The sequence below is a fragment of the Lonchura striata genome, chromosome 25 (assembly GCF_046129695.1).
Source record: "Lonchura striata isolate bLonStr1 chromosome 25, bLonStr1.mat, whole genome shotgun sequence".
Taxonomy (NCBI): domain Eukaryota; kingdom Metazoa; phylum Chordata; class Aves; order Passeriformes; family Estrildidae; genus Lonchura; species Lonchura striata.
Window position 1 is genome coordinate 6,093,759 of NC_134627.1, and position 27,603 is coordinate 6,121,361.

At 51.5% G+C, this 27,603-nt stretch overlaps 1 protein-coding gene across 1 annotated transcript; it reads right to left on the reverse strand.

The window, feature by feature from the left end:
- Window positions 1-9,059: 9,059 nt before the first annotated feature.
- Window positions 9,060-27,338, reverse strand: RND2 (Rho family GTPase 2). The gene is made up of 5 exons (XM_021532850.2): window positions 27,176-27,338; window positions 27,012-27,099; window positions 15,610-15,719; window positions 11,748-11,882; window positions 9,060-10,488 (listed from the first exon to the last, which is right to left on the reverse strand). The coding sequence occupies exons 1-5, from the start codon at window positions 27,275-27,277 to the stop codon at window positions 10,240-10,242; spliced, it is 684 nt and encodes a 227-aa protein (XP_021388525.1). The 5' UTR covers window positions 27,278-27,338; the 3' UTR covers window positions 9,060-10,239.
- Between the last annotated feature and the right edge of the window lie 265 nt (window positions 27,339-27,603).

A 27,603-nucleotide genomic window follows, 5' to 3' on the forward strand; every position in this document is an offset into this window, starting at 1 on the left:
AAAGACAGATTTACCCTGACCTGACGGGCATTCAATTAACTCGCCAAAATTTTAGAGGATTATTACAAAGCAGCCCAAGCCTGTATTGCTCCTCTCAGCCAGGGATCACCACTGCAGGCTGCAGGGCGGGTGTCACAGCAGAAGTGCAGGGGAGGTGGCACAGCAGAAATGCAGGGGAGGTGGCACACCAGAGCTGCAATGGAGGTGGCACTCCAGAAATGCAGTGGAGGTGGCTGCAATAGAGGTGTCATAGCAGAAATTAAATTGAGCTGGCTGCAATGGAGGTGGCACAGCAGCAATGCAGGGGAGGTGTCATAGCAGAAATGCAATGGAGCTGGCTGCAATGGAGGTGGCACTGCAGCAACGCAGGGGAGGTGGCACTGCAGAGCCCAGCAGGACTCTGGTGGCCAAGGTGCTCCAAGCCCAGTCCTGCTGGCTTGCCCTGGGTGGGATTTCCTCGGGAAGGGGCCCAGGGTGAAGTGCAGAGGGCTGGGGCTGCTCTGCCCACGAACACCACAGGCAGCAGCAAGCACGGCTCAGGCTCAGTTACAATCTCAAACCACGCTGGGCTTGTTCCACGACCTTGATATTAACAAGCACAGTCAAAAAGAAGGAGGAAATTTTATCTGTGCTTTGCACATGACTGTCTTTCCTAAGGATGTCCTTTGTGCTCCTTCCCACCTTTCCATGGGGATAAACCAAGGGCCAAGGATCTCTTCATGCAATGCAGGCAAGAGACTCAGGGAGGAGGTTCTGCTCATGGAGCCTCTCCAGGCCAGGGCCTGGCATAAAATCATCTGCCAGAAAAAACATGTTTAATTACCTGCATTAATATTCAGGTCCTGAAGTCCTCAGTATTTATTGGCTTATATAAATGAAACAAGCTTTCCAGAGCATGGCTGCTGACAGCACGCTCCCCTGAGGCCCTTTCTGGGGGAAGCATTTGCCATTTTGCATACATACATTCATTGCAATTGATTACAATGGGTTGATTGATTAAATGAAATAAAGTGATTAATTGACAGCTGTAGAAATCAGCTAGGGTCAGAGTAAACACATGGAAAAGACAGGTGGTTCACTTTCAGCTTGTTTTCACCTTACATCAGTGGTTCTTTGTCATTTTTTACGTAGGAGGCTTGAGCACCTGGTTGGAACAGGGGATGTGAGAGAGGAAAAAGATTTATGGTAGAAATCACTGAAAAACAAAGCAGGGCTGTTGCCAGGTGTCTCCTCTGTGCTTGTGGCCTCAGATCCACACTGAACTGGGCAGCTCTGCCTGACATTTTCTTTTCCTCATGACTGTGGAAGCTTAATGGTCAGAGTGGATTCTTGCTGGATTCTTGTACTGCTCTCTTCCCATCCACATGCAGGTGGAAATTGCAGCCCCACCTTGCAGTACCAGCACTGCTCCCACACACCAAAACCAGCTCCTGCCACGTCTCCTTCACTCTCAGCACCTCCCAGAGCTCTGACCTGGTCTTCATCTGAGCCTAAACAGGTGAAACTGGTCCTGTGCTGTTGGACTTTTTGATGCTGAGAGTTTCAGCCTTTCTGTGCTGCCAGGCACTGACCCCCAGGAGAACACTGCATTGACCTGAGGCCGTGGGAACCTTCCAAAATGGAATGGTGGAGCTGGGATTGTGAGGGTGGAGTTGATTAGAAGTGTGTAACATCACATGGTGGAAAACGTAGAGTTTGGGGTTTTAGAATATAGTAATAGATATAAAGCAAGATGGAGGTTTTAGGGTGGAGGCTGGTCCTTCTCCACCTTCTTCTCCTCCTTCTTCTCCATGGGTTTGGGTGGTTCTGTGTAATTGGACAGAAAAGTCTGCATTGCAGACTTCGAGTGATCAGTTATTGGGTTAAAAGTGAAAATAATTTAGGTGTCATTTCTTAATTGGATAGTTTAGCCTTAAAAGACCTTGTATAGAAAGATAGTTACCCATTTTGTAGCTTGTTAGTAGAACGCTGTAGACTTGGAACATAGACAAGTAATAATAAACACCCGAGTCTGAGCATGAAATATTGTCTCAAATGCTTCAATCCCGACCTTGGCAGAGGCAGAAAAGAAGCCAAGAAGCAGAACAGTGCTTGATATCCCTCATTCCTGTGACTGGCAGCTGCTGTGGGATCTCTGTGCTTGCCGTGCTCCACAGGGAAGCACTGGCTGCCAGGGGATGCAGACAGGGGGAACTGCCCTGCACTCCAGGAGCCTCTGAAAAGAATTGGCTGAACAGAACCTCAACCTATTTGTGCCTGCAGAGCTTTCTTGCTGTTCTTTCTTTCTGAAAGAGAATTTGACACTTTTCATATAAATACCAAATGACTGGTGATTAATTAGAGACCTGAAACCCAGAATTAAGCCCTAGGCTAGGCCAGGTGGAAAGGGAAAAGCCCAGCTTGAGAAGCTGCACAGAGCAAACATTTACTGCCAAACTGAGTGGGTGTAGGTAGGGCAAGAGGGCAGATGGAAACAGGCATGGGAAACACCTCTAGAGGGGTTTTAAGGATAAATTCATGGCTTTGCAATGGTTAGCAGCACTGAGAGCTGCCTGCTTTGTAGCTGAAATCATTCTGTGTTTTCCAGCCCATGGGGTTTCTGCAGCTCAGCTCTCAGCTGCTTCCAGCTGCTCCTCCCTCAGAGGTGCCAGTGCTGCCCTTCTGCCACCCTTGGGGTTAATTCTGGCTTCAGCATCAACATTTCAGTTCATGGAAACTCATCCTGGCTTAACAGTGGTCCCAAATTATCACCCCACTGCCTCTAAGCATGACTGCAAAGTCCTAGGATTTTAATTTCCCTAAAATTCACTTGGCAACACCAGGAACTGAAGGAGGTTCCTCATGTGGACATTTAATGAGCTAAACCATTTCTGACAGCAATTACAGAGCTTCTCACACTGATATTCCTTCTTCAGACAAAGACCATGGTCAAATCTGCTCTTGGAGCTGCTTGGGGAGCCCAGATGAGCTGCAGAGAGAGACCTGCCTTCAGTTTTATTTTCTTGCATTTCAACCAAGGCACACTACCAAGGTGTTTTACACTTGAAAACTGCTAAAAAGGCTGTTCTGCCATGAAGTGAAGAGCAAAAAATCACAGGCAAATAACCCTGAGTCCTTAGTCTGTGATTTTTGCTGTTTGACTGCTCCTGCACATGCTTGGACAATCAGCAATAATTAATATCCACCTCTGGATGGATGTTTCCAGTGCACAACACCATTTTCTTGCCACAGTGTCACTACAAAATTATGTTATGAAGATTTGTTCATAGGTTTAAAATAATTTTAAAGTATATATTGCTAAAATCATTACATATACCAAGTGAGAGTAGGCATGATAAAACCTTTTTTTTTTTTTTTTCTTCCATAACCAAAGGAAAACAAAATAAAGACAGGACACAAGTCAGATATTTTGAGTTTTTTTGGGGATTTCTGGTACACGTGGCACGCTTCTTTTTGTGAGACTATTTAGTTGTTCTGTGAACAAACTTTTAGTCTGTTAATTTCTGGACTTTTTTTGACATAATAGCATTCCAGTAACTCAAATCAAAGCTGAAGTTACAAACCAGGCACAGGCATCACTCTGAGAGGGCTGAGCCCCTGGGTCCTGGTGATGGACTTGGGGGCTGCTGGAAAGATTTTCATCACTGGTAACTCACCAGAGTGGAAGCCAGACCAGGAACATTTGGTTTTCCAAGGCTCACAGACTCAGTGATGTCAGCCAGCTCTGTGATTCTGTGATTTTAAGCATGACATGCACGTACCCAGAGGTACAGGGGCACCTGCCATTACTAAAAAATACATAATTAAATTATAGAGTTTGGAAATTGCAAGGTCAAATCAGAACAAAACTTGTCAGGCTGATGGGTTTGGAGCAAGTGATCTCATGTCATTCCTGGAAGGGTAGAAGTCTAAACAGTCTGGAAGTGGATATAAACATTACAAAATACACTGAAGAAAGTTGCATTCTTACACTGGAAGAATAACATGCCTAAAAATTTCAGATCTGCAATAAAGAACTACAGGGGTGAAGTCAGAGGGAGGACTTACATTTGGTTATGTATGTAGCAATATATAAATACATTATATATATATATATATATATATATATATATATATATATATACACACACACACACACACACACACACACACACACACACACACATGTATCAGACATTCAGTTCTAACTCCTGTTGCTGCAGTTGCAGAAGAAATGAACTCTTAGCTGCTTTTGATTTCTTTCTTGATTTGATCATCCATTCTCCTTCCTTTTCCCTTGGGTCCCCTGATTGTTAATCTTACAGGTCATGGAGCATTATTAAAATAACACACTGGGAAGACATTGTTAATTATTAATGAAGGCTTTATGTATTTCTTTTCAATAATTTAAACTCATTATGGTCAAAGCTATTACATTAAACACCAGATCAGTTAGTACAGATGGGATTGCTGACAGGGAATTGTCACTGCACTGTTATCCTGACTTGGAAGGTGTCCATTAATTAACACTTAAAGCCCAAGTTGGAGTAATAAGGGTTTTTTTCTTGCCATCTCACATATAGTGATTTGTGGGAATGGAAAAACAGAAACCTCCACAGACACTGAAGGATTTGATCTGCAGCCTTGGAAGAAGCTTAGACTGGTGTAAAAATACAATACACAGATATTAAGAAGAAAAATCATAAATTTATGTTTCTATAGGTGTAGGTGAGAATATGCCTTCAGTGAGTGCCAAACTGTGCTGAGCAGATGGTGAAGGGTGACAGTGTCAGGGTGTGGCTGTGTGGAATAAGCTGAGAGTTCAGAATTATCACAGAAGCCAATGTGTGCACGTGAGTTCAAAGCCCTTTGGACAAAAGTACCCCCAGTGCAGCAGAGGTGAGTAAAGGTGGTAGGTTAGAAAAGCCAAATAAACCCTGTGGCAGCTGTCCTTTGGGTTAGAAAGTTCTCTATTGCCTTGTAACAGAGAAATTGTGACTGCTCTGGAGCTGTGGCTGAATGCTTGCTCCTCTAAAACCTCACAGCCCCTGAGAGTGATGTTTGTCTGAGCAATAAATCCTTCTGAGCTTGAAAACAGTCCCATCCCTTCATTTCCAGCAGTGACAATGATAGTGATTATCTCTCATTTAGCAACCTTGTAAAAGCACTGTTGAGGAGTTGGTGACCCAGTGCCACGGCCTTGCAGCCCTTCCCTGAGCCCTGGTGCTGGCTCACATCACTCAGCCCCTGCCCTGCCCCTGCTTCCCCAGGATATATATATATACATACGTGTATATATATATATATATATATGTGTCTGTGTCTGTGTCTGTCTGTGTGTTTATTTATTTATTTATTTATATAGATATATTACTATATATTGTAAATATAAATGGGAAGAAATGACAATGTCTGACTCAATTCAGAAGTCTGAATTATTTCTTTATTATAACTATGCTAAAATACATTAATATGCTATATAAAAGGAGGATACTAAAACTACATACTACTTTCTCTGATTCTAACTCGTGCCCCTCTCTGAGAGCCCAGCCCCAGGTGGGTTGGATTGGCCATCAGGCTCAAACAATCCTCACCAGAATCCAACCAAGCACTCACTCCAGGTAAACAATTCTCCAAACCCATTCCACATAGGAAAAAACAAGGAGCAGAAATAGGAATTGTTTTCTCTTTCATTTCTCTCTGTGCACCTCTATGAAAAACCTTGAGAGGGAGAGAAATGTGCTTGCCACAACTATATATATTGTGTATCTATATGTGTGTATATATATATTTTATCACCACTGGAGCTCCCATGCTCAGCCCCTGCTGCCCTGCCAGGCCTGCACACACGCTGGGACTGCAAGAACATTCACAAGTTACCACTCCTGGGAGCAGAACAATTTCTGCTGTGTCCCAGACCACAGGGGCTGCTGTCCCTGGCTGTCCCTGCCCTGCTCCCCAGGGATGGGCAATGCTTTCTTTGGCAGGACACCTGCACTGGCAGCGCTGCTCATTCATTTGTCTGCAGCCACTAATTAGGGGCCTCAAGTCCTCCTCATTTGCTGTGTGTTTCATGTGTCAGCTCCATCTCTTCCATCTGCTTGTTTTTGTTTCTCTCTTTCCTGTGCTGACTCATCTGCCCGGGCCAGGCATCCTTGGCTGTGCCTCTGGGAGCTCTGCAGCAGCAGCTCCTCCATCCCTGCAGATCCAGGGCTTGCCCCACGCCAGGGCAGCCACGGGGTGCAGCTGGCATTCGGGCAGCCACGGGGTGCAGCTGGCATCCGGGCAGCTCAGAGGGAGCAGGGACTGACCCCATGTGAGCCACAGGCAGCTCTCAGCAGCTCCAGCACTGCCAGCTGAGCACAGCTGGAGCTGAGACCAGCAGCTGGTTTGGGCTTCTTTTGGGGAGTCTGGCCCCTCCCCTGGCGATGCAGGGGCTCAGGGCATCCAGACTCCCCGGGAAACTCCATCCCCAGCTGACCCTGAGGTTTCCCTCTTGCAAGCAGGACAGTCCCTGTCCCCTCCAGGCAGGCTGGAGCCTCCCTCCCACCCAGAGGGGCTGCCCTGGGCACCTTCCCTGCCCCCAGCAGGCTCTGAGCCTTCTCCGTGGCTGCAGAAGCCACAGTCCCATACCCTGGGATGCAGCGGGAGCCCCGGGTGACATTCTTGGGTTACCTGGTGCTTTTGAACAGAATTCTGATGCTTCGAGTGAGGGCCAGGGCTACATCCCCCACACATCTACTGCTGCTTTTTTTATCCCAAATTACCTGCCACTAACTTCAGCTGGTGCTTTGGAGCTGTTCCCATGCTGACAATCCCAAAATTTCTATTAACTACTTTGCTATCCACTCCTATTTATATATATTTTAATATATATAGATATATGACTATATATATTGTGTATCTATATGTATATGTATATTTTTATATAGATATATATATTCTCATATATATAGGAGAATATATATATATACACACACATTATGTGTATATATATATGTATGTATGTATGTATGTATGTATGTATGCATGTATGTATGTATACACACACACAAAAGACTCCCAAACTTCTCCCAGCAGGCTCTGGCTAGGTTTGGAGGAGAAGGGACCCAACAATGGGTTCATTTGATCTCTCCTGTGGTTGTAGCTCTCCTTTCCTGCTTCAGACTTTATTCTTTTTTTGCCTTTTCTATTCTTCCTTTGATTTTGCTTCCTGTTTTGTCTTGTTTATTCCTCTGTAGAGACGGAGAGTGAGGGAGAGGAGCTCCTTTGAAAAGTCTGGTTAAATGAGCTACTGTGGGAGTCCAAGCACTCTTTATTAGACAAGAAAGCTGGTGGAGAAGCAAGTGCCAGAATATTAAGCTGCGTGCTGAATTGTGGCTGCAGAGAGCAGCCTTGGACTCCTCTGAGGAGGGGCAGACAAGGGGACAGGGACACCCATTTGCCCAGAATTCAGTCCCACTCTGAAGCCACAAGCCCAAGGCTTCCCACAGTCCATGTCTGGGTTGTATAGAAGGGTGACAGATGAATGCTTTGGGTTCAGCTCAGCTGTGGCAGCATTTGCATTTTGGCTTTCATTAGCTACTCATGAGCTGCATATTTCTGTGTCCAAACCTACTCTGGACATGTCTGCATCTGAGTCTGGCCCTGCTCGCTCTGGCAAAATGCACTTTTTTTGGCCGATACAAATTTTTTTCATCTTTTTTTTGGCTGTTCTTGAAGCAGCTGGGCACAAATTACTTTCACTCCAACACCATTATTTTCATACCACAGGTCTCCAGCTAGTTAGAGCTGTGCTGAGGGGGTGTGAGGTGAGTAGAAATGACACTTCCCTCCAGCACAGAAAATAAATTAACGAAATCAGACCAAGATTTCAAGATCCCATCCTTTTTGTGTAACCCCAAACAACAGCTGCTTTTCTGGCACTGGGTGTGCATGGGAGAGCTCATGTGGCCATGGAAAGTAGAGGCAAGACCATGGAGAATGCAGCTGCCTCCTCATTGAGGCAATTTAGGGTTCCATGTCCTACTCCCCTTACTGGGGAGCATCTTGTGGCACTGGAGATTGCCCTGACTGTAACCAGCCTTGCTCATGAGTGCCCCACTGAGCTGCAGGGCTCCATGAACTCTCCTCTGCCCTCTTTCCCCCACAGCCCCTCGGGATGGATCCTGGAACTAAGATTTGCTTACAGGGCGAGCTAACAAGTTAAGGTAGAGCCAGCACGAGTTTAAACTGATCAGTGACCCAGAAACTGCTTTTGTAGGGACTGCCACATTAAATTCAACCTGCTTTTGTAGAGACTGCCACATTAAATTCAAAAGCCTGAAAGCTGCTAGAGCACAGTAAAAGGGGATGCACTTGCTGTGTGGAAAGGAGGGAGTCCCAGTGGCTGTGTGACATGGGGATGGTGAGAATGCAAACAGGTTCTGAGGAGCAGGCAGTGACTCTCGTGTGCCACTGACTGCTACGATGCAAGCAGGGATCTGGTTTTGTTCAATAATGTTTGCAAGGGCTCTGGGGAACCTAGAGCGTGCAAGAAAAGCACCAAGATGCTGAGGGTTGCTCTCAACACACTGCCTTGCTCAGTTCCTCCTCCTCTCAGACTGCAGCTGGGAATTTTCGCGCTCTTGCAACCTGCACACAGCACGAGTGTCCAGTCACTGATGGAGCTTTTCTTGTCCTGATAAATCAGCAGTTCCCATTCCCCAAAACTCCTTCACCGTGCAGCTGCAGCCTAAGACCTGGGTGTGAGAGCACACACAAAATACTGAGTCAAAAGCTATTTCTGTAGTGAGGACAGAGCTCCTGGCAGCTCAGGCTGCTGAATCAGGCACAGACAACTTGCAAATGCTGCACAAAATTTCAGGAGTCGGGACAGAGGGAGAGCCTATTCAAGGCAGGTGTTTCAGCTCCAAAATGAGTACATGCAGATAAGGCCTCTGGGTTTTTCACTGAAGGGGGTGCACAAGTGTATTTCAAGAGCTAGAGAGACATTAGGATACAAAGGTAAGTTGGGCAGTAAGAGGTTTTGAGAGGATGTGTGGTTTGACTTAAAAACAAACACAGCCAAGCACCACAGATTTTCCAATCATGTTTATTTTTCCTGTAGCCCACAGACACAGCTGGATCTGGCAACAGAGCAGATTCTATTTTTCCATAAAGTGTCCATGTGACATTAAGCCCAGGCTAATACTGTCATCAAAGGCATTCAGAGGGGACAGCAGCAGAAGCAATGGGAGGTGCTGGGAGGAGGCCAGACAGCAAGGCACAAGGGCAGGGAGCACCTCCTCTCCCACTGCCACAGCAGAGACAGGGTGCAGATATGCAGAAAGTCATTTTTTCTCATTGATACCAGACAAACACAGCACCATGCAACACAATCTGCAGCTGGGAGTGGGTGAGGAGCAGGATATGGATTGTTATTGCAGTTATTGTTGGGAGCCATGTGTGCAGGACAGGGGAGAGCCCAGGGAGTGCCCAGGTGTCAGCAAAGCTCCCCAGGGGCATTTGCTTGCTGAAGGGAACCACGATTCTCAGGATGCATCTAGTGGGACACACCTCTCCCTTAGAGCCAGATCCACTTGGTTGCATTTCAAATGCAGTTTGAGTATCTGAAATGCTGTGGGAAGAGACATCTGTCTTTTCTCTCTGCAGGAGGTGGACTGCTGTGGTGTCTCATCAGGGTAAGGTTCCTTCCCAGCCTGCCCTCCCTCCCAGCTCTGGCCCAGACCTGCACCTTCCATGGCATCTGCTGTCCAACCTGGCTGAGCAGCATCACCTCAAACATCATTTCCCTTCTCAAGGAAGATTGGAAGAATACCTTCTCCTGATTGCACTCTGCTGCTCACAGTGCCCCTGCTCCCTCCAGCCCAGGTCCCACGCAGCCCCCACCCCACACTGTGAGCTGCACAGCTGCACACGGGCAGGGCCTGGGCTGTGGGCACAGGAGAGTGGCACACAGGGGTATCACTCCCTTTTACTTTGTTTCACCCAGTCACAGACCTTCCAGCACCCGAATGCTCCTCTGCCAAGTGGTTCCTTCATCCCAAGCAATCTGCACAGCAGCAGCCAGCCCAGAATTCTCCACAGTGCAGGGCGACTCGTGCAGCCCTGCGTGCAGCTGGGACCTTTGCTCAGCCCTGGAGACTGAGAAAAAGGCTTTGGAAAGGCAGGCTGGCTCCTGCAGCCAGCACCACGCCCTTGTCTCAGCCGGTCACTGTACAAATGGACAACACACACACATTATTTACAGCCCATTTTTCACATGATGGAGCAGCTCTTGGCTCGGTCTTTCCTGATCTCTGTGTCACTCAGTAAGTCTGTCCTGCCAGGCATCTGTGACGCCCGCTTCAGTCCCCGTTTGGAGTTGCTGCGCTTCAAGTTCTTGTGCACCCTGTTGACCGAGGCCAGCGTGGTCACATGGAACACGTCCCGCACGCTGTTCTCCGACACCTTGGAGGAGCACTCTGCGTAGGCCACCGCCCCGATCTGCCGTGCCAGCGCGCTGCCCTGCAGGCCAGACACACACCAGGGACAGGACAGGGTCAGGACACCTCGCTGGCCTCCCCCACAGCCCTGCCAGAGCACGGCGGCACCACGGGGACACAGCGGCTCCCCAGCACTGCAAGGCTCTGGGACAGCCCCAGAGGTGAGGGCAGCCTCCTGAGCAGACCCCTGGGCCCTGGCTTGTTGCAGATGATACATAGATATGATTGTTCATAAATAATACAGCTAGGATGAGAACATTTCTCCCAGCTAGCTGGATGACACCCCTGCCTTTGGATGGGTCCTGGGGTGATGGGATGTATGGCTCATCCCACACCTCTGTACTCTCCCCTAAAACATTAGTGCATGCAACCCCATTGGATATGCCTTATCCCAACCCACCTCGAAGCCCCCCTGATAAGGAGGCTTCGAGGGGCCACGCGGTCCCTTGGAACTTCCTCCCCTCTTGGAACCTCTTCCCCTCTCCTGGAACTTCCCATCCCTTGGAGCTTCCCCTCTCCTAAACCCTCCTTTTGTCTCTCCCCTCTTCCATCCTCTCAGGCCCAGCCACGTGCTGTGTCTGGGAGCACGAGGCAGGACCCTCCTGCACCCCCAATAAACCTCTTTCCCCAAGAGCAAACTTCAGAGATCTCTGCCTCCCTTCATCCACACCGTGCAAGGAGCGTGCTATTTTCCTCACTGGGTTACTGGCATTTGTCATTCACACGGTGCCACCCCTGCAGCTGGGACACCTGGGCAGCCCCCCTTGCCTGAAGTCACCTGCTCTGCACAGCACAGAGCCAGGCACAGCAGCAGCTCAGAGTGCAGCTGCCCCTGCACCAGAGTCTGGGGCTGTTGCCAGCCTGGAGACACTGCTGGCTCCTCTGGAGGTCACTGGCACCATCCCCTCAGCCCTTCAGCCATGGCTTCTTCCCTCTTGCAGTTTTGTCCCTACGCAGAACCCAAGCAGGAATCACTGGGAGCAGAAAGAGCTGCACTGAACTGGAGATGCAGAAGGACAACAATCCCCTTTAGCCAGTCCAACTTGCCAAATCAGGCACTTCCACCTGCTTTGAGGAATGACTTTTTTTGGCTACTAACTGGCTGGCTGCTCAGCAGAGCATCAGGAATAAGTCAGGGTCTTCCAGAGCTGGGGACAAGAGTGGTGGAAACACGAGCAGCTCCGAGCCCCCGAGCCACGATCAAAGCAGCTGCAGAGCAAGTCCTGGGTGCAGTGGGTGCCAGAGCAGAGCCTCCCCTCCCTGGGCACTGCCCAAGCTCACCTGCTCGTGGGTCACGGGGATGAGGCGCTGCTTGGAGAGCTCCCGCAGCGTGTTGAGGTCTGTCCTCATGTCCAGCTTGCAGCCCACCAGCACGATCTTCGCGTTGGGGCAGAACTCCTGCGTCTCCCCTTGCCACTGCGGAGGAAAGGAGAGCCTCTGGTGTGTGTGGCTTTTCCAAACGGGGTGTCACAACTCTTCAAACACTGGTTAGCATATCAGGGCTCTTTAATGACTGCCAAGGTCAAGAATGGGAATGGCCAGAGTTCCCCTTGGACTACTTTATGCTCACCTGTTCCAGGTTATGCCCTGCAAACCTGCCCCATCCAAGTGTGGTCCCCTCTGCAAGGCCACAGGAGGCCAGGCCTGGCTGTGGGAAAACAACAGCCACACAGTCTGGTGCTCAGATCTGGGACCCCAAGGGTCAACATGGCCAGTGGAGAGCTCTTTGCACACTCACACACTATTTATTACCGGGAACCACCTGTTAGAGACATTATGATATTCAGAGCGTAGCTATAGCCAGGGAAATTAAGAATTGAAGCAATGGAAAGAGAAGGCCAGGGCAAACATCCATGTCCTTCATATAAATGACTCCTTTCAGAGCTCCCAAAGTGAATGCCTGATGTCAGCTGTGTCTGCAGCAGTAAATAAATCCATCACCTGTGACCTCCCCCGGGGGAGACCTGCACGGCTCCATCAGCATGTCAATGCTCCAGTTACTTATCTAGTGGTGCTGAAGTAGAAAGCAGATAATAAATAGAGATTACACCAACTGAAGTGTCACTTGAAATTAGCAATTTCCTGCTATGATAACTCAGGGTTAAGCATATACCCTGGGCAATTAGAAGCAGAAAGGAAGCCAAGCCACCAAACCCAGTGTCCACAACCTCGTGGGGAAGGGAGTGCCAAGAACCACCCAAATGTCATTCAACCAGTATCAGACCAAAGCAACTGCAAAATATGAAAAATCTTATTTTCTATCAGGAGGTTATCTTGGGTATCTTCAGGTATCTGCTTGCCAAGGACTCAAACACCCCCTGAGCAGCGTGCTGGAGATCATGGTGCTGCAGCCACAGAGCACCAAAGGCCTACACAACCCCCCAGTGAACACATCCAGTTCTTTTGGAGCTGGAATTCAAGCACCCTAATTTACGTGAGGGATTTGAGCTACAAGGTCTGTTCACACCTGGCAGAGGCCACAACCTCTGTGGTGACACAGGGCTCTCTAGTCTGTGCAGAGAGCTGTGACCCTCTTCCTGCATGACTGCACCTCTGGCAGCCCAAACCCTGTTGTGCTATCAAGACTTGTCAGAAGCAAGGCACCACTCCATGAAACCTCGCTCAGCATGAAAGGCAGAGCTGCTTGCTTGCCCTCCCTCAGATGCCTCTGCTCCTTTGACTGTACATGCTGTACAGCAGCCCAGGCATCAGAGGGGAGGCATTAATAAAGATTTCCTCTGCTGAATTTTGGCCTGAGGCATGAACAGGAAATGTTATTTTCCTTATTTGCCTGATATCACAAGCTAAAACCCATTTCAACTTCATGGTGTCTTAGGAATTTTCCTCACTGTCATAAGGCTGTGAGCCTGCACCAAAGGAAACAAGGCATCAACTCAGAGGCACTTAAGAAATCCCCTGGGATTTAGGGTTTATTTTAAGTTACCATATCAAAAAAACATTGCCTAGCAGCACTCAAAACATCTGTGAGGCTGTACAGGGAAAGGCATGCACTGAGTAGGGTGGACTCACATGAAGAGTGTGCAGAGAGACAAATAATTTCCAGCCCCACCTAATTATTGAGAGGTTTATATTTCATTAAGGTGTAAGTGATTCATTTGAATTATTATTCTGCTGACTCCCAAGTTGAGCAGTGAATTCTTTGAGTCTACATGAAACACTCTCCCTCCACCCAGCCTGCTTGGTACCCGGGACCTGCTCTGGAAGCCAACACTGAGCCATTGACCAATTTATCTGAAGGGTCTTTGTCCCCTCACCAGGACACTCCTGAGACAAAGATCCACTTCTCAGCCCTGCCAGCAGCTGAGTAAGAGGCACTTGCTTCAGCACAACATTTGGCAAAATGTGGAGAGGCCAAGAGGCCAGCCAGCACAATGTGACATGTTCAGGCTGTGGCCATCCCAGCCCTGGGGCTCTCTGAGGAGAACAGCCACGGGAGCTGCTGCTCTGTGGTGCTTTTCATGCCTTGGTGTCTCCGAGTGTCACAAATGAGATGCCAGCCCCCCAGGACAGGATGCAGCTGCCAGATGCTTTCCTGCACAGCAGAACCACAGCTCCCTGAATGCAGGGAAGGAAGCAGGGCACAGCCAGGACCAAGGGATGCGATGAGGAAGCCACTGAGCCTCACTCCTCTGAGCAGCACTCCAAGCTGCTGGACTTCACCTCAGAGGAAAGCCTTGTGTGGGACCTTCTTGCAGAAGAGACCCACTGGAGACCAGCCAGGGCTGCTCCAAGCAGATCCCCAGCCCTGTGAGGCTCTCTGGGACCTGCCAGCTGGAATATCAGCTGTGCTGAAAGGCACTAAGGTGCAGGTAGAGAACTCTCAGCTGTTCCCACAGAGCACGGCCGCTCAGCTGTGCCAGGGCAGGCTTGGGGCCCTGCCTGCTCTCCAGGCCAGTGGCATTGTGCCATCTCATCCTATTAATTCACTTCACATTCAGCACCACAGCTCATCATTTCTGTTGACGAGCTATACAGAACTGATTGCTGTCTTTTTTGCTATGCAGATGCTGAACTGAGGGGAGAGCCAAAAAACAGCAAACTGCTTGCTTGGAAACAAGCACCAGGGGCTACTTCCCAGCTGCTGCAGGCAATCCATAGGCACTGGTTGTTCTGCTGACAGAGATCCATAGTACCCTCCAAGGTCTTGATGGAAAACAGAACAAATGCCCAACATTTCTCTGAGCGCTCACACTGGTACATGTGAACACAGCCAGACCCCACACACATGGTGCAAGCTGCTGTGAGCTTCACCATTCCCTAGGTTCCTTCCAAATGGAAATATTTTGCATTCTGCACGTGTTGGAACTCAAAATGCCCCTCTGACATTTTTAGAGGTTCCATACCTTGGTCAGAAGTATTTTACACCCCGGCAGGCAGCTGGAAACAGCTGTGATTTTGAGTTTGAGCCATGGAATGAGTTACCAACTTTGAAGGTGGAACAAGCAGTCACAAAGGGTTAGATAATATAGTAGAAGTAGTTGCAAAGTAGAGGGGAAAACTTTTTAGTATTGTACAGGGGGGTTTTAGCACCTGTACAGGGCGGTTTTTACTTTGTACATGGGGGTCAGAAGTTCTAAGATGGAGGAAAGTGGGCTGATCCTGTTCTTCCTCCTTCTTCTTCCTTGCCTCCATGTTCTTGGTGATGTTGGCACTTATGGATTGGTTTAGAGTAGAAAAGCACTTTGTAATAAAGGTAGTAGGTATTGGGGGAAAACTATAAACATGTAATATGTAATATATCATATAAAAGATAGCAGCAGCCCTGGGCGGGGAAGGAGAAGAAGAAGACAGCAGACAGAGAGGATGTCAGGGTGTGTGTGTGCCTCTGCCTGAGCTGTGAGCAAACCACAGCAGCCCAAGAAGAAAATCTTTTAGATAACTTGCAATAAACTGCCTTGACACCGAACAACAAGAGGCTGCAGAGTTTTCCTTTGGAAGCACGGGCTGGAGGAGAGACTTTCCCACCACACGGAGCCCCTGACCCAGGCCGGGGCTCCGACATGCGCAGCCCAAGCAGAGCACAGAGCTCCAGGCAAGCCACAGAGCTGTGAGCCCTGCCGGGGTCCCGAGGGCACAGGGCGGCCGTGCTGGGGCAGAGCAGCCTCTGCCTGCTGGGACTCACCTTCTTGAGCACGCTGTCCAGGGTCTCGGGGCGGCTGATGTCAAAGCAGATGAGCACGGCGTCCGAGTCCGGGTAGGCCAAGGGCCGCACGTTGTCGTAATAGGCCGAGCCTGCGGAGAGGAGAGGGGTCAGCAGGACCAAGGGCAGCCCGAAACCCCCAGCAGGCTTTAATTCCAGTAACAACTTGTGATGAACAAAACAGCCTTGCTGGGACACAATGTTAATGAGCTAATTGCTCCTGGGAATCACCTACCCCCCCCACCCACCCTCGCTACCATTCTAAGGCTGGGATGCAAAATAGGGAGACCAGTGGAATCGTGGGAGGGGGTTTGGGGGATGAAAACACCCCTAAATGGAAGGCTGGGCACAGTGGAGGGGCTGGATGGGTGTGCTGGTTGGGGAAAAGGGAACCACATCCCTGGTCTGTGTCTGACCTGTCACCAGAGCCTGCAGGGGACCAGACTGGACGGGGCTGTGGGAAGCAGGCACAAAAGAACAGCAGGAGGGAAGGAGAGGGGACAGCTGCTGCTGAATTTCGGCAACAGATCCCAGCTCATCCCCTCACCCTTCAGCTCTTCCTGGTGTCAGCAAGAGGGAAGGAGAGGGAGAGCTGCTGCTGGACTTGGCAGCAGGCTCTGCACATCCCCTCACCCTGCGGCTACCAGTGAGCCAGGAGGGAAGGAGAGAGGACGGTGTGCTGGGGCTTCAGATACAGACTGCACAGCTCTGCACCTCAGCTGCTTCAGATACAGACTGCACAGCTCTGCACCTCTGATCACTTCAGATACAGACTGCACAGCTCTGCACCTCAGCTGCTTCAGATACAGACTGCACAGCTCTGCACCTCAGCTGCTTCAGATACAGACTGCACAGCTCTGCACCTCTGATCACTTCAGATACAGACTGCACAGCTCTGCACCTCAGCTGCTTCAGATACAGACTGCACAGCTCTGCACCTCTGGTCACTTCAGATACAGACTGCACAGCTCTGCACCTCTGATCACTTCAGATACAGACTGCACAGCTCTGCACCTCGGCTGCTTCAGATACAGACTGCACAGCTCTGCACCTCTGGTCACTTCAGATACAGACTGCACAGCTCTGCACCTCCAGCTACCAGCGTGCCATGGAGACTCCAGGGACAGACTCTGCAGCCTTCTCCCCTTCAGCTACCAGGGAAAAAGCTACAACAGCAGGGGCGAGCTCCATGTCAAGCCCCCTGCCCAGCTGATCTTTTTAATAAAGAGCTGAACATTAATAAAGGCATAAGCCCTGCTCATTTCACTGGAGACACTGCCACGCCACAGACAGCTCTGCTGGAGCGGTGACCACACGCCAGAAGGTTCAGCAGGGTTGGACTGGCAGAGGATTTTAGTTCCTTTGTTTAGGCATGGAAGTCGGATATTTTGCCTTTGTTTTCTTATATTTGCCCCTTGACAGAGGGAAGAGGCAAGTTTTGCATCCCTCTCCCTCCCTGGTGGAGCAGTGCTGCTGGGGATGCTGCTCACGCAGGAGGCTCAGCACCGCACACGCCTGGCTCACCACTCACGCCTGGATTCCATCACTTGTCATGCCACTGCTGCATCCCTCGCAGTGCAAAGGTGTGGCTGAGAAAAGACAGCAAATGCTGCTGCTGGGTTTTATCCTCCCTTGCTGTCTTTATACAGGACAGCTTGCTGACAGAGGTTGTGAGAATTTGTGGCAGGTAAAAATGAGTTGCCTTCTTTCTGGATTTGTGCTGGGAAAAGTCAGATTCTTTTTGGTATATAAAAGAAGTGACAGGATTTGGTGAATGAGCTATAAATGGAAGGGGATGATTCTGCATTCCACAGGAACTGAGAGCCGGCAAAGAGCCCAGCCTGAATCCTGCATGGCTTCTGCTACAAACATGAGCACACACACACCCCTTCAATGCAAATTTTGGGCAGGAAAGTCACAGTGCCATAGCGTTTTTATTTGCACTGCACTCTGTTGGCAAGTGCAGACACCTCAGCAAACAATCATGGAGCAATCAGCCTCACTGCTGCTTAAAAACACTGTTTTGGTTTTATATTGCAAAGACAAATGATTTAAACTTCCTGGAGGGATGAGAAGCAGATTTTATTTATGGAAAGAGGAAACAGAGACACCAGAGTCCTTGTTGAATCTGCCTCCTCCAAAAGCAGGACTGCCCACCCTAGGCTGAGGAAGCCAGACCTGCTTCCTGCTGCAGCTCCTCGGGATGTCTGGACCTGGCACTTTCCCACCCCGGGAGAAGGGTGCAGCCCAGGTGTCAGGTGGCTCCTTGATGAAGTTCAGCACCTGATGAATTATGGATGAAGGTGGCTTGTGTTTCAGGAAGGATGGAAATGAGCCTGGGCTGGGCACCAGAGGAGAATGGGCTGATGCTCTGCAGGAGCTCCAACCCCAGGTCCTGTGTGCACAGGGGCTCCCAGCTGAGGTGCAGAGTGGGGCACAGTCCCCAGCACAGCAGGAGCTCTGCAAACACCTGGGGAGCAGAGCCTGACGCTCCTGCCTCTGCCCAGAGCCCACATGGGGCAGGCTGAGGGATTTGTGGAGCCTTCCCAAACCCTGCCCAGTGCCAGAGACTGGCCATCCAGCTCAAACCATGGTACCAACAACAGCACAGCTCCAGGGCCAGCCCAGCCCCTGCCACTCCCAGGCAGCCAGGGGAAGGTGCCCTGGATTTGATGTGCAATTGGATTCCCAGCAAAATTGGCTACAGGTGTCTCCAGCTTTTACAGCCAGCCCAGGAGAGCAAAGGCACCTGCACCCCCTGCTCCTCTTGGGGAGAGATGGGGCTCTGTCCCTGCAAAGTCACTGGGAAGGGAAAGGGTTGGGATCAGCACAGAAGAAACAGACCCTGACCCCTGCAGAGCCCAGCCCTCTTCCTAGAGGGAAAGTCGTGCTCCATAATGGAAAGGAGTCAGTCCCTGTGGCATCTTGGGCAGCTCTGGGGACAGGGATGCCAGACAGGCAGGCAGGGTGAGCCAGGGTGACCCAGTGTCCAGAGCACAGAGTTTCTGACCTCGCCTCAGGCTCACACCTGGCAGAGGTACACCTGGGCAGAGTCAGTCACACCTGGGCAGAGTCAGTCACACCTGGGCAGAGTCACAGCCAGATGAGCCAGCCCAGCACAGCCCGGGGCTGCTTTCACAGGCAGCACCAAGCACAGCAGTGCTGAGCTCCCCTTTGAACATCTTTTCAGTCTCACGTTTGCCATGGGCTGACAGAACAACACAGCACAGGACGGGAGATCCAGGGCTGATCTGCATGCCTGAATTAGCCCGGTCCTTTATCTGAGCCCTGCCCTCTCCCCCATGCACACTGGGCTGTCTGCCTCCAGACAGGGGCCCTGGTGCTGGAGGAAACGTTCCCACGCACATCCTCTCCCTGCAGCTTCTCAGTTTTACATAAACACTTCAGATAAATCTACCCCCTCCCAGCCGAGGAATGCTCCTTTTGTAGGGGCAGCTTTGGCTCATTCAGCACAGACATTGCCACAGCAAACTGTATCATAGCAACCTGCTGCTCCTCAGCAGCCAGCCAGCCCCTCAGCACAGAGCCCACAGCGCTGCTGCAGCCCCAGCACCCCACAGGACCCCCATGGGTCACCCAGTGCCAGCAATCCTGCCAGCAATCCTGCTCCCATCACCTGGGACCACAGCGGGAGAGATTCCTGCGCTGGCAGGAGGAGCTGAGGGAAGCACGAGGTAAAGAACCTTCTCTTTTTAAATGTGATCAAAATTTGCTTCACATTCATTAACTTTCTGCTCCAGCTCCAAAGGGCAGGAGTCAGCCCTGGCACCTGAGCTGGCATTCAGCTCCCAGCCAGAGGCAGCAGCTTCTGCCCGCCCCAGGAGACTGAGAGAAACCCCTGGGGACCCAGAGCCAGCGCTGCTCTGTGGGGCAGGAAATCTGCATTGCTCCCAGCCAAGGTAATCCCCAGTTTGCTCTGGAGACATCTCTACTGAATCAGGGAATTGTTTGGGTGATTAATCTTCTAGGTTTTGCATCTATTACTTTTTCATTGCATATGACAATTAAAAAAAACACCAAAAACTAAACAAAACACCCCCCCAAAACCTCACCTAAGCAAGCCAAAAAAGCCAGAGCCTTCAATTCAAGCTCTTCAGTTTTATGGATTATGAGCACTTGACACCGTACAGATACTCCAGCAAGACACTCCAGAGACCCAGTCTGGCAATTCCAAACACAGAGAGGAGCCCAAGGCTGGTGTGTCTGCAGATTCAGCCTTCCTTTACTGCATGAGTCATTCTCCCACTTGGCATCCAGGTCTGCAAGAAACAGGACCTAAGTGCATCTGTTCATGATTAAAGAGAAAACTGGGGCAAGCCTACAACCAGCTTAAAAATAAAATCCACATTGTTGTCTACAATTCAGGGGTGGATACAAGCATGAGTAGCTCCTCTTTCCCCTTGGCTGGTAAATCCTGGAGTGCCCGGCAGTGCAGCTCAATGCCACTCTTGGGCAGGGGACAGAAATATGCTGTTTCATCTATACCAACAGGGTGCTAATCTTCATTTGATCTTTATTAGCTGTTCTAGAGATGATGAGCCTCCTCACACAGACACCCTCCATCCAACAATAGGGCTTTACACACCAGGAAAGCCAGACTGCTTGCAGAGCCATGATCTGCTCTGCAAGGGGCTCCCACAGCCCAGCTCTGGCATAAAACAGAGATGAGCACTGCCAAAACTTCCATTTCTCAGCAGCACACTTGTCTTGGGGGGCTCACTGTAAACTCTCCCCAAAGGGGCAGCAATGCTGCTTTCTGCAGGGACTGCCAAGAGCAGCCTTCATGGAACGAAACACAAACTCATCCCAGCTTTCTGGAGGGCTACACTGACAAAACAAAGAGGTTTGGGTCACCTCCCCACACAGAGGTGGCAGATGAGCACCAGCCCCTAGAGATGACAGAGGATGTCCACTCTGCCAGACAGATCCCAGCCAGGGTTCAGCCAAGCTCTGGCTAAGAGGACTTGGTCCTGCTTTGGCAGCTTTGTCAACAGCCCCAGGACTCCCACAACCTTCTGTCCTGGCTGAACTTTTGCTTGTGCAACATCACTGCAAACCCCTGAAGTATAGGAAAGGAGGAATCTGCTCTGTGACATAGAATGAACACTCTTCTGGGAGGTGCACAACTGAAAAAAACAGCTCATCAGTTTGGACAATTAACCTCTGCTCCTAATTCTTACAGTGCACGTACAAAAATCAGTGAATTACTAAAGAGCCCAGCTGGCACACCTTCAGGATGAAGGGAATGGTATTTGCATAGGCTGAGGTGGCACTTCTGGGCCCTTCTCCAGATCTCATCACTTGAAGCCTGCCCCTCAGGAGGAGGCTGTTCTGCTGGATTTACCAGTGCAGGAATCCCCAGCTCAGGCAGGCACTGAGGTACTCCTGTGTCCTGCCTCACATATGCAGCTACCTGTGGTCCAGAGAAGCTTGCTCAGGTGCAAACCTCCCTCCAGCAACTGTGAGGAGCCCCTGGAAGCTCCTGCTGGCTCCTGGGGGAGCACCACGGGGTGTCTGGCACGGCAGGACTGTGTCTGCAGATGCAGCTGAGGAGCTCTCCCAGCCTTTTCATGCCTGCAGCAGCTGATCAGGGAGACAAACGGGGTCACAAGCCCCTTCCTGGCACTCCTGCCATGTCACAAGGACAGCTGGCATCGCCACAACGTGCCTGTCATGCTTTCTGCAGGGTACAACAGAGACCTAGAGCAGCAAGAGCTTCCTGCAGCACAGCCAGCACACACTCTGCCCTCAGGGAGCAGGGCTGAGGGCTGAATGAACACAATTCCCTTGGTGCAGTGCTGCACATTTCAGGTTCACTGTTCACAGGCATCAGATCCCTCCCCAAGCATTTGGCTGCCAGATAAGGTTTCTTCCCACAGGGAAGGCTGGGCCTGTACACTTGCAAAGTTTAATGGAGTGGAGATTTTATCTTCAGAATCTGGGGCAAAAGGAGCAGGGAGAGCAGAGCATAGGAGGGAGCAGATCACCTCTGGGCTGTGGGAAAGGGTTCTGCACCTGAGATGGGAACAAACCCACCCCACAGAACATCCTTCCTTGGCCACAAGGTCACAGCAGCCAGCAGGGCCAGCTAGTTGTCCCTAAAGGCAACGTTCCTCAGCAACTCCCACAACTCCCAGGACATCTCATGGCCCCACAGAGGCTTCAGCCTCTCAGATCTGTAGGGGACAAAGGATGGATGTGGTGTAGGGGACAAAGGATGGATGATGCCACAGGGATCATCAGAGCAGAACCAGCCTCCATCCCTGAGCCACACAGCACTGCAGCATGCCCCCCACACTGTGCACAGCCCAGAGGGATGATTCTCCTGGGCACTGCCCTGCCCTGTCTTGTCCTGTCATGTCTCCTCAAGGTCCATCCTCCACCCACTTCAGTATCAGCATTTCTGCTGCAACCCTTTCAAGTTCTGTCTGACTGGTTACTGACCTGCGTGAGAATGTGACCCAGCTGCACGTATTTTTAGGATTAACTACATATTTCTGCTGAGGCACAACACAAGCATGCTGGTTTTAGGCTCTCTGAACAGGAAGCATGGGAGGAGCTCTTTTGGTATGGAAAGGGCAGCTCCACGTTTTCTCTGTGCCTCAGAGTGCAAGTAGCATTGAAGTCTTTCTGAGACAGAGCTTGTTCTGACACTTTGGGAGAGGCAGCCATGGCAATCCTGGAGCTGCACGCTGGGAATCCAGGCACAGACAGCCACAGCATCCATGGAGATGCCATTGCTAAACTCAGCCCCTTTCAGCTCTCTAATCTCATCAACATTCCTCAGTAGTTCCCTTAAAAGAAGGATCTGTTATCACAGCCTGTGGGTTCCCACACAGGCCATTCCAAGGCAGACTGTTTGCTGAGCACAGGCAAAGAGGGAGGCGGAGGGGGTTTGCAATTCACAGCGTTATTCTTGTCTTGAAAGCACATCTGCTGAAGAGACAGCGGCTGTGGAGGGCTGGCAGCCACGCAGCTCCTCTGCTCTGAGCTGAGCAGGCATTGCTGAACCCGAGCACTGACCCTTGCAACACTGCAGGCTGCAGCAGGCACTGCGACTCTCCACCACGCTGCATCCTGATGGGCCACAAAGGACAGTCCCCTCCAGCAGCTTTCCAAGGCAACAATGACCTTGTGCAAGGCACAACGCCAGCCTGGGTCTCCCACTGAGCACTGGCAAAGATATCCCAACCAGAAGCAGGCAGCTCTACTCTGCAGCTCAGTCTGCATCAGCAAAAGATGCATCAAGCAGCTCCAAGGCCTCAGGTCACTGCCTGCACTTTGAGGCCACAGGCACACCAGGAGAGCCTCCCAGCATAGAGGGGCTGAGCCAAAAGCAAAAAACTCAGTCCAAGCTGCAAGGTACAGTGTAGGCTCTTCACCATCATTATTGAAAACAGAACAAAAAGTCCACCTAGATACAGGATAAAGCCTCAGACCTGCCAGCACCAGTGCTGCCAACCCAGGCCTTGCTGAGGCACTGTGGGCAGCAGCATGGCTTGAGCTCCTCTCCCCTTTCTTGCTCTCAGTGCCAGGGAAATGCTGCAGAACAGGCAGGGCATTGGGCCAGTCCAGCGTGGGCAGCGGGGGCACTGGCAATGCCAGCAGTGGTGGGACACACTCCAAGCACAGGGACACCCAGGGCAGCAGGGCAGTCCTGGGCACCCTGCTCACTGGAGGTTCTCTCTGCCAAACACCTGCCGAGCACCTTAATGGTTCCACCTCCAGATCTCCTGGAGCTGGCAGACCTGGTCCCCGGGCAGCAGGGCAGTCCTGGGCAACCTGGTCCCTGGGCAGCAGGGCAGTCCTGGGCAGCAGGGCACCCTGCTCACTGGAGGCTCTCTCTGCCAAACACCTGCCGAGCACCTCAGTGGTTCCACCTCCAGACCTCCCGGAGCTGGGCAGACCCGGGGACACTCCCTGATCCCACGGGGAAAGAAGTATTGCATTGCTGAGGAGAAGCTCCCTGCCCCGGCACGCCTGGGGGTAACAATGCTCCCTCCCAGACCTGACGCACTCAAACGAAACTCGAAACTCGCCCACTCCTTGCGGAGCATCGCTAATGATCACCAGGCATCCTCCACCTGCCGCGAGGAACAAAGCTCTTCCTGCTGGGTCCCGGCACAGGCACTGCGGGTCTGGGAGGCTCCCAGCCCTTTGGGAACAGCACTCCCAAGCCAGCAGAATTCCCACTGAACAGGAGTTTCCCCCACCACAAAATACCAGCCCTGTGCAGAGGAGTTGCTTCCGCGCTGAGCGTGTTCAGCCAAAAGAATTTGCCAGAACAGGAACAGGGACAAGAAAGGCAGCAAAGCACCGTGTCCTCCAGAAGGCTCACGAGTCAATCCCTGGAGCTGCAGCCATGCCTACCCCATCCAGGCTCTGCAGCCCTTCCCTCACAGACAAAGATGTCAAACTGCTTTTCTGTGGAGGCTCTAGCAAACAGCACGTAGCACTGGGAACAGGAGGCATGGGACATCCCTGACATGCTGTGAAAAGGAACCTGAAGCAATTTTACTCCCATGATCTGTCCCAAGCTGGCACAAAAATGGAAACAAACACAAAACTCAACCAGAATATGTTGGACAAGCGGATTTTTTCCCTGGTACATCCCTGGATCTAAGGCACATTTGAGACAGTGCAGAGTCCCAGCATCTGTCCTGCCAGAGCACCACAGGTTTCACCCCGCAATTCTCAAAGCTGGAAACTCTCCAGAGTCACCCTCCAGCCCCAGAAAACCTTGTCAATGGACAAAGAGTTAAAAGACATTTAAAGAAAATCAGAGGTTACAATACAAATTGGGGGCCATTCAGTTCTCCATCACTTCCATGCACTCGATGTCAATATTCCTCTAATGAGAGCTCCTGCCTGCCAGCTGCCAGTGTCACAGCCTGTGTTTGCCCCTTAGCAGGAGGGGTCAGTTCAGCTCCAAAGGCTGCATTTTCCAGCACTCTGCTGTCACCAGGATGACAGGACACGGGGAGAAGGCAACACCCTGGGCTGTACAGGGCTGACCAGTGGGATGGCTGAGTGGCCAGGCAGGCTGCAGCCACACTCAGGCATCATAAAGGAGTTTTCCAGGCCAGCCTGCACTTCCCCATCACCCACTGCTGAGTGATGCTCAGCTCCCTCTGTGCAGCTTCCAGAGTCTCCAACTGCTTCCTCAACTAAGTATGGGGCAAGGGAAATTAATTAAAAAGTAAAAAACAAGATCCACCTCCTCTCTCCAGGTCTCTGCTGATTTCTCAGGGAATTTCACTTCAAATCACTTATCTAAGAGATGGAGAGCATTTAAAATAGAAAGTGTTCCCCTCCTCATGTCAGGATTGCCCTTTCTCACTCTTGCTAGGATGGAATTTATCATGAACAATAAACCCCTACATGAAAATCAGCTTAAAATAAAGAGTTAGGTAGCCCAGAGAGAAGGGAAGTGCCCACCAATGCCTGTCATTCATGGGGGGGTGGGCAATGAGCTACTCCTGATCCTTCAGCTCAGCTGGTTCAACTCACTATGATGCAAAACTTCTTTTGCCAAAGCTGCCATTCATAAGGGCCTCTGAAGGCTAGTGGAAACTTAATACAGGTTTGCAGTCTACAGCTAAAAATTTCAGTTTGATTACCAGGGAAAACTGCTGTGAAGTGCTTTGCAGGATTGTTTATTAAGAACTAGCTCCTGTGTATTTCAAATCAAAGGGAATTTATCTGGAAAACCACCTGATGAACTCCATCTACAGCAAAGCTGTTAAAAAGGTCTGACATTTTTCACAGGAGAAAAGAGAAAAAATCAAAGTCCATTATTTTTTGGCTGCAGAGACAAATATTGGAAAAACATCTTTTGTTGCAAGGGGGAAAAATGAACGTGTGACAGCATCAGATGCAGGTGCCAGATACATTCTTAAAGGACTTTTTATCATGTCCTTCTCTTTAAACATTTGTAAGACCAAAGCAGATCATTCTGGAGGATTCCTAAAAAGCAAGCAATGCTTCAAACATGCTTCTACACCCCGCAAAGGTGACATTTTTTCTATCAAACACAGATACTCAGGAGCAAAGCCATTCAGTGCCTAGCAAAGATAACCCACCACATCCCCAAGCCCAAGTTTTGAACTCCCCCAGCCGTGGGGTGAACAAGATGTGGGTGAACACTCATGAGCACCCCAGTGACACGTGAGGTCGGCCACCCCTGAGTCCTGGCACGCCCTGAGCAGCTTCAAGGAGCCCAGGACCAGCCAGGATGGTTTCACTGTGGCCACATCTGAGAATCTCCAAACACACACCAGCCCAGCAGCAACCACTCTGCAAGGGTTTCCATGTAACCACCACTGTGTGCTTCAAGCACAGCTCCTGCTCACACACCGAGAGCCAACGCTTCATCCCCAGCCCTGCCCCAGGAGCCAGTGTCCTCACGGCTCATCACAGCTCACAGCTTGCCAGCAAGCTGAATCGAATTCCCTTTTTGTCTCAGGGAATAAAAATCAGCAAAGCAAGGTCTCCCGGGTCAGGAAGCTCCAGAAGAAGACTCAAACATATTTTACATGTTTGGGCTAGTCCAAGACTCAGTAAAGCACTACTCTAGGTAGAGCTATGCTAATCCTATAGCTGTCATTTAATGAATGCAAAATTACAGCAAGGAATCTGAATGAACAAGAGGAAAAGAAAGTCCTACGTCATGTTTTCATTTACTCCTGTTCTTGGACACTGAGAGGAACTTATTTGTCATCAGGATTCCAGAAATTATGAGAATGTGGGGAAAGAGCCTCAGCAAGTACACGATGTATATTCATCAGCAGAGCACAGCATTCAGCTGCACTGCCTGTACAAAAGGATCCAAAGGTAAATTACAAAGTGCATGCGAACTTTGTGGGATGCTAATATTTCTATTAGCTCTGCATCACGCACTTCTCTTCCGACTCATGCCTTCACTGAGGCATGAGCAGGCACGAAGTTTGGGACAGGTCTCGGTGGGCTGGGACACTGTTCCCGGCGCTTTGAGCGGAACCGCAAGGGAGGACACAAAGCAGCAAAACCAAACCAAGCCAAGAAGCCGCCAGCGAGCCCCAGAGGCTCTGTGGCAGCGCCAGGGCATCCCTCCCGAGGCGAGGCCTCCCTCCTCCCCGCTCGCCTCCGGCCCCGCCGCAGCCGCTCCCGGTTCTCTCGCCGTTCGCCGTCTCCGGTGCAGCCCCGCAGAGCTGCGGGACACGGGAGCGCCCGCCCGCCCGGCGCTACCGGCGCTGCCCGGGAGGCTCGCAGGGCTCGGAGCCGCTGCCCCAGGCACGGCCCGGCCCGGCGGCTCCGGGAACGGGGATCCCACGGGTCGGAGGGACGCGGCCGGCGCCGCCACCCCCGCGCAGCCCCCGGCCCACCTGAGGTGTCCCACATGTTGAGCTCCGTGCGCTGCTTGTCGATCTCGAAGCTGGCCGTGTAGTTCTCGAAGACGGTGGGCACGTAGCTCTGGGGGACGGAGGGAGAGCAGAGGTGAGCTGAGGTGATGCGGAGCCCGGCCCGCCCTCCCGCAGCCCTCCCGCACCTCGGGGTAGCAGTCCTTGGCGAAGACGTGCAGCAGCGCCGTCTTGCCGCACTGCGTGTCCCCCACCACCACGATCTTGCAGCGCTCCAGGTGCCCCTCCATGGTGCGGGGCCGCCGCGCCCGCGCCGCCGCTTTACCGGGCCGGCCCCGGCCTGGCCGCGCCCCCGGCCCCGACGGCACCAACCAGGCGCGGAGCGGCCCCGGCGCTGGGCAGGGCCCCGCCGCCACGGCCGCGGCCCCGGGAGCCGCCCCCGCCGCCCCTCGGGCCGTCCCCTCGGCGCTGCCGCCGCCGCCCGTCGCGGCCCCGCGCACGGCGGGCGGAGGATGCGGGTCCGCGCCCGGGATGCGCCCGCACCGCCGGGGCTGCCCCCGGCCCCGCGCTGCTTCCCCTGGCCCGGGAGATGCTCTTTTCAGCGGCGCCCCCAGCG

Bases quoted from the DNA above. Each gene is read 5' to 3' on its own strand.
- RND2 (XM_021532850.2), bottom strand. From the start codon at position 27,277: ATGGAGGGGCACCTGGAGCGCTGCAAGATCGTGGTGGTGGGGGACACG. The intron at 27,100-27,175 runs GTGCGGGAGGGC...TCCGTCCCCCAG, and splicing joins CCAAGGACTGCTACCCCGAG to AGCTACGTGCCCACCGTCTT. The intron at 11,883-15,609 runs GTGAGTCCCAGC...TTTCCTCCGCAG, and splicing joins TGGACAGCGTGCTCAAGAAG to TGGCAAGGGGAGACGCAGGA.